The sequence below is a fragment of the Aulostomus chinensis genome, chromosome 2 (genome assembly GCF_037954235.1).
Source record: "Aulostomus chinensis isolate RoL2024-O1b breed Wild chromosome 2, RoL_Achi_v1.0, whole genome shotgun sequence".
NCBI classification, from domain to species: domain Eukaryota; kingdom Metazoa; phylum Chordata; class Actinopteri; order Syngnathiformes; family Aulostomidae; genus Aulostomus; species Aulostomus chinensis.
Window position 1 is genome coordinate 2,877,551 of NC_141321.1, and position 7,500 is coordinate 2,885,050.

The 7,500-nt window shown below is 37.7% G+C and overlaps 1 protein-coding gene across 2 annotated transcripts in view; it reads right to left on the reverse strand.

Annotated features, from left to right (window-relative positions):
- Positions 1 to 2,546: 2,546 nt before the first annotated feature.
- The window catches only part of abhd17c (abhydrolase domain containing 17C, depalmitoylase), a 15,301-nt gene continuing 10,347 nt past the window's right edge, over positions 2,547 to 7,500 (reverse strand). Inside the window, exons 3-4 of one of the 2 annotated variants that reach the window (XR_015119129.1) lie at positions 4,724 to 5,727; positions 2,547 to 4,665 (exon numbers count right to left, since the gene is read on the reverse strand). Coding sequence is in view for 1 of the 2 variants with exons in the window: in XM_086223044.1 (XP_086079170.1) it covers positions 5,508 to 5,727 (220 nt within the window). In the remaining variant the exon portion in view is untranslated. Of the gene's footprint in view, positions 5,728 to 7,500 lie in introns of both variants that reach the window. The other variant, XM_086223044.1, reaches the window with a different exon arrangement.

A 7,500-nucleotide genomic window follows, 5' to 3' on the forward strand; every position in this document is an offset into this window, starting at 1 on the left:
CTGGTCAGGGATATTTGAGTGCGCAACTTTTTGTCTTCTGCACAAAGAGGTGGGGAGCAGTGCGCAGTTGTGCAATAAAACACCTTAGAGGGGACAGCAATGTCTGTCAATATTCTATATTGCAAGAAAGAGAAAACAGTTGTCCCATCCATACTTAACTATATCGATACTCTTGTCCACAACCCTCAGAGCAAATGTCTTTCAAACAATTTGCATCAACCTCGGTCCTCACTTTGCAATGGCACTTTTAAACACTTTATCACATTGCCCAGACCACAGTGATCCTAGCAAAATATTGAAAATCAAAGTATTACCAACTTTTTAAAAAGATTTTGAATTGTATTGTCAGAAGAAGGAAATGTGGGTATCCTGTCTAAGAATACTGTGAAGATCCTGGTCAGCGACGTTGACTTGAGTCCCAAAATGCATGCTGTTGGTAAGCAGTAGGGGACGTCGAAAATAAGCACTGGATTTTTACCAACAGGTTCAATTACAGTGAAAAAAACATGCACTGTTTAGTTTCCTCTTCCATTTTTCATTAAAAAATCTGAGACTTCTTAATATGAACACAAAATCAGTCAATCCATCCATTTTCTATCACTTATCCTGTCAAGGGTTGCAGGGGGGCTGGAGCCTATCCGAGCTGCTTTCGGTCAAGAGGCGGGAAACACCCTGCATGAGTGGGTTGCTAGTCCATGACCACAAAATATTTTTGCTTTATGTCTGTGTAGGTTCTCATTCATCCAGGTCATCGTAGATCGAAGCGAAGTAAAATCTGGTCAACTGGACGTAAGTTTATCTTGAAGACGTTTCACCTCTCATCCGAGAGGCTTCTTCAGTTCTAGTGAAGAGTGTGGAAACTCCAGCTTATAAACCTATGTGGGAGTGGTCAGTGCTATTGTGGTGGAAACGACCCTCCCGAGACTCACCTGGCCTCCCCAAACGACAGTCGTTGTGCGGTGTCAGGGAGTTTCAGGGGTGGTCGTTAGGGAGTTTCACCGACCACTCAGATGCTAATGGGCTGTGCTGGCATCAGCCGTTCCACATGGGTCTTTCAGCTGAAGTTTCAGCTGGAGTTTCCACACTCTTCACTAGAACTGAAGAAGCCTCTCAGATGAGAGGTGAAACGTCTTCAAGATAAACTTTTTGCTTTATGAATCTGCTAAAAACAGATGAGTGACTCACTCTTACCAAGAAAACCTACCCAGAGTATTAGTGCACTCCTCTTCAGATAAGCTGAGATACTGCCAGGAGGCGGATCAAACTGCAAGACACGCTTCTCTAGAGCTTCCTTCCATGCTGATTGGGTGACATGTCCAATGAGAATACAGGCCATACAACATCTGGAATGATTCAGCTTGAAGGATTAGCATCCAGATGGTTGCACCATGGAGCCATTCGTAATCATGCTGCAACATCATGTGATGGCGGCAGACAAATGGCACATAAAAGAACCTCAGGATCTTGTCATTGCATTGTTGCACACAATTGAAAGCATTTTACACCTTGACGTCAGTGACAAACTAGTCAGGTCAAGATGTCCCAGTGGATATGATGAGCTTTCAGATGAGCTCCCTTGGACGGTCTCGGAAGAAATTCTTCAACTGGGCGAACTAAGCCTGGCTCTGGTGGACATTCTTGCAGTCAGCACTCCAATTGCACCCTCCTTCAAAATATGTGACATCTGGGGTATTGTGATGAAAGTGCAAATTTCAGTGGTTCTTTATGGTAACCAGTCCAAGAATCACCTGGGTACAATCCTGCTGTTCAATCAGCATGCTGATATGCCACACCTGATAGGGAGGGATTTTCTTGGGGGAAAGTCCAAGTAATAATACAGATTTCCACAAATTGATGACAAATTCATGAGAAACCTTTTGTGGGCATGTAGTAGGTCTAGATCCATCCATCCATCCATCTATCCATCGTCCTGTTCAGGGTCGGGGGGGGGGGGGCACAAGCCTACCCAAGCCTTATGGTGAGGGGCAGGGTTCATCCTGGACGAGTTGCCAGTCCATCACAGGGCCAACATATGTAGATAGACAACCATTGGCTCTCCCAGCCACGCCTAGGGTCAATTTAGAGTCTGGATTAACCTGGTCCCCTCTTGATGTCTTTGGACTGTGGAGGAAGCTGGAGTACCAGAGAGAACCCAGCAGGAACAGGGAGAACATGGAGACCCAGAAAGATCCTGTGCTCAAACCCGGAAACTTCTTGCTGTGAGGCGACAGTGCTAATAACCTCACCACCATGTCGCCTAGGTCTGGATCGTTCACTTGAACTTCAAATCAAAAGTATTGCACTTGAATTTTTGTTGTTCAGAGAAAAACATTTCATCACTCCTGTGGTACCTCGCCTTGCAAAAAGTTTGGAGGCAGAGGTCTGAGAGAGATTATACCAAACCTCAACAAAAACAGGAGTTTAATTGTACTGGGACGACATAAACCTTCTCTTGATTTAGGCTACAGTTTGAATAGAAACCTGGAGGCTGAGTGTCCTAAAAAAGACCGTTAAAGGACAACAATACATTCAGCGAAGACTGATTTTCATGCACCCTTTATTCCATTGTAGACATTCAACATCCACCTCCTTGCAACAATGAAAACAAACAAAAAACTTTTTTGATGCATATTTAAGGCTTATTTTATCAGTTTTAATCTTTTTCCTCACTACTACCAAAATCTGTTTCCACTTTCTTTCATTTGCATATTGCAATTCCAGTGTTCAAACAATAACACTTCACCTCCCTGTGTAAGGGCTAATATGTATAGAGAAGATATTGAAGTATGTATCACAGTTTCAGAGATAGTGTTAATATCAATTAACAGTGGAAAGTGGAAAATTGTAGAAAGTTTAGTATCAAAAACAATAACTAGTACTAAAGCAGGGTCTTAAGATCCTTTAAAAAGAGGAAATACACGAAGATGGTCTAGGGCAGTGTTTCTCGAATATGGGTACTTTGGAATACTGTTTCAATTTAACTTAATCTTGGGAGAATCATTTAAATAATTCAGTTCAACCAAAACACATTTGGAAATAGAGCCCAGGTCAGAATTTTTTTCCTACAATACCAAAGGAACAATAATGAGAAAAAAACAGACTGATCACTGCAGAATGACAACAATCCTGAGTGAAACACAAAACGTTCCCCACTAAATTGGCCAATTTATTTAAAAGATGCAATTCATTGCTCTTCGTGCTAAAGTATGACAATAAAATGATTTTCAATAAATGTAGTGATGTTGTTAAACACTTATATAGTTGAGTTATACAGTGAAAAACACACTGATTTACTTAAACTCTTTAGGGCTATTCAGGGGATATTTGGCTGAAAACTTAGTCTGAAAGGGAACCCCACTGGTATAAGTTAGAGGACCTCTGGGCAGGGAATCATGTATAAAATGCAGAAAACACCTATACCTCAATAGCAAACAAAAAAAATAGCAGTACACAGATTAATCAGATTAACACACATTGCTTTGCAAATATCCTTCAACAATAATCCTTTTCAGAAAACTAATTCTGTATTACACCTCAGTTTTTCCACAGAATTATTTAACTTCATTTTTAGTGGCTTACTTAAATCCATTTGGATGGGGGCAAAAAAAAAAAATCCAACATCAGTGAAATGTTCAACACTATGAGAAGTGATTTGCATGCATTGTTCCTGTTCAGTATCCTGCTGCTCTGTGGTTCTTTCAGATGGTCAACATTTAACTTTCACTGGGACTCAGGACAACACTGATGGCAAAGAGGGCATCCTCGTCTGTTGCCTCTACTCCTGCAGGTGGCTTTAAATTTGACTTTGCTGTCATTTTACTTTCCAGTCCCCAAACTGACTGGCTATCACAGTGATTGACTCATTGGTTCCTCTGATGAATAGCAGCAGATATCAGTCCTCAGCTCCACTGTCGTACACAGGAAGGTTTCAAAGAATGTCTGTGAATGTAAGGCTTTTCTTCTAGTGTGACTGATGAAGGAGGAACACACTAAAACTCTGTGAGAGCATTTTTACTTGAACTATCTTGCCATGGAACAGAGTTTGCAATTTAGTGAGGGAACACTTAACTTCTGGCTGTTGATGAACCCAGCATCATGCTCCCCCACTTCAGTTTACAGTACTAAGATAAATGGTTTCGTCTGATACAGCTGTCAACTTGTGTTACAAATTATCTCCAGTTTACAAAAGCGTAGTCCCTACTGCTCGCTTCCATTGAGGTAAATTATATTCCTCAACTTCTCAGATGAGTTTTTTGAATTGCTTAAGATCATATTTACACACAGTGTCAAAAAAATGTACAAATGCAACAAGTGAGACTTGATGCATCGGTGCACTGGATGGCCTCCAATAGCTCTTAATGTCGAGAGCAAATGATCCAATATTGACAATGTGATTCAATTATCATTTTTGGCTCTTACTCTGTACACAACTGCAGTGAAGAAGTGAACCAACTCCAAAATCGAAGTATCTGAATGTTTGTAAGTTGAATGTGCCGATGGCTGATTGACAGATTCAAGCCATTTACTCACTTGAGTGGTTTGAAAGTTTTAGCCAATAAGTCACCGAGAGATTACATGAGTGAAGGAGGTTTGGAGGTTACTCTCCCCTTAGAAGACAGAACAGCAGGCATTGCAGCAATGTGTCCATGCAGGAGTGTACTCTGCCTTACCAGATTTGCAGGAGTGTACTCTGCCTTACCAGATTTGCAGGAGTGTACTCTGCCTTACCAGATTTGCAGGAGTGTACTCTGCCTTACCAGATTTGCAGGAGTGTATTCTGCCTTACCAGATTTTTAACACGCAACCATTTGAAATTAAAGTCTGTTCCACCTGCAGTCATGTAAAACATGGAATGCCAAAAACAAAACAAGTACATATTTAAACACAGAATATAACAATACCTGAAAAAATATGCACAACTAATGTGCATTTGTTCCACCCTGAATGATAAATCAAAAATACAGAAAAAGTAGAAAAACTTCATTTGTATTTTGAGGTGCAAAAGTGATACTTTAACTGGTACAAAAGAATAACAATGACAATAACGATAATATAATAATAAAATCAAGCTTTAACATTTCAGAGACCCCCAGCCAAAACAAAAAACTTTTAACTGTAGTTTATGGGAGAAACATTGGGAAGAGCTGTAGTAGATGTGCCATTGACACTGACACAACAGATGAAGGTGAGTAAGAGAGGACGGAGTGGGAAATGACTCCAGATTGAGCAGCCACCACAAACACTACCTTGGCCTCGGCAAAATTTTTAAATGTAGGTGCACAAGCAAGGTTTTGGAGACATTACACATTGAACCTCAAGTTTCAGTCCTGTCCTGGCTGCAACTCAACTTCTAAAACCACCTCCTATTCAAGCCCCTACACTTCCCATCCAGAATTCACAAGTACAGATGAAACTGATGTTATGTGTTCCTCCTGCCCTGTCTCTACTTAGAAATGCAGTTAGGAGTTGATAAGGGAGTTGAATCCAGGCCTGTGTTATGAGCTCCCTCAGGAGGTGGGAAGCTCAAAAGAGATGAACTGCTTGAGTCTCTCCAGGTATTGTGCGTAGAGTTCAATGTCATTATGGCCTGCTCCCTCCACCCAAAGGGGCTCAACAGCACGAGGGCAGCGCTCGTACATAGCCAAGCCATGGGAGAAGTCGATCACTTCGTCCTCCGTACCATGGATCACCAGAACTGGGGATGCCACCTTGGACACCTTGTCAATACTGTAAAGAGTAAAAAGACATCAAGAGATTAATTGCTAAAATCAAGAGACACTGCACTAACCTGTGACAACTGACTGACAAAAGCAGAATGTGTTAAACATATGCCTGGCTGGCACCCCAGAAAAACCCAGTCTCCTGAAACGGTCGCAATATGTGTATGATTTTATATATATATATATATATATATATATATATATATATATATATATATATATATATATATATATATATATATATATATATATATATATATATATTTATATATATATATACACACACACACACACATATATACATATGTATACACACACACATATATACATATGTATACACACACACATATATACATATGTATACACACACACATATATACACACACACATATATACATATGTATACACACACACATATATACATATGTATACACACACATATATACATATGTATACACACACATATATACATATGTATACACACACATATATACATATGTATACACACATATATACATATGTATATACACACATATGCACACACATATGTACAAATGTATATACACACACATATGCACACACATATATACATATGTATATACATATGTATATACACACACATATGCACACACATATATACATATGTATATACACACACATATGTATATACACACACATATGCACACATAAATACATATGTATATACACACACATATGCACACACATATGCACACACATATATACACCATGTGTATACACACATACGTATATACACACATACATATATATGTATACATACATGTACATATATATGCATACACATACATATACATGCATACACATACATATATATGCATACACATGCATATATATGCATACACATGCATATATATGCATACACACACATATATATGCATACACATACATATATATGCATACACACACATATATATGCATACACACACATATATATGCATACACACACATATATATGCATACACACACATATATATGCATACACACATACATATATGTTTACACATATGTATATATATACATATATACACATATACACATGTATATATACATATATACACATATACACATGTATATATACATATATACACATATACACATGTATATATACATATATACACATATACACATGTATATATACATATATACACATATACACATATGTATATATACATATATACACATATACACATATGTATATATACACATATACACATATGTATATACGCATATATACACATATACACATATGTATATACGCATATACACACATATACACGTATGTATATATACGCATATACACACATATACACGTATGTATATTTACACATATACACACATATACACGTATGTATATTTACACATATACACGTATGTATATATACACATATACACGTATGTATATATACACATATACACGTATGTATATATACACATATACACGTATGTATATATACACATATACACGTATGTATATATACACATATACACGTATGTATATATACACATATACACGTATGTATATATACACATATACACGTATGTATATATACACATATACACGTATGTATATATACACATATACACGTATGTATATATACACATATACACGTATGTATATATACACATATACACGTATGTATATATACACATATACACGTATGTATATATACACATATACACGTATGTATATATACACATATACACGTATGTATATATACACATATACACGTATGTATATATA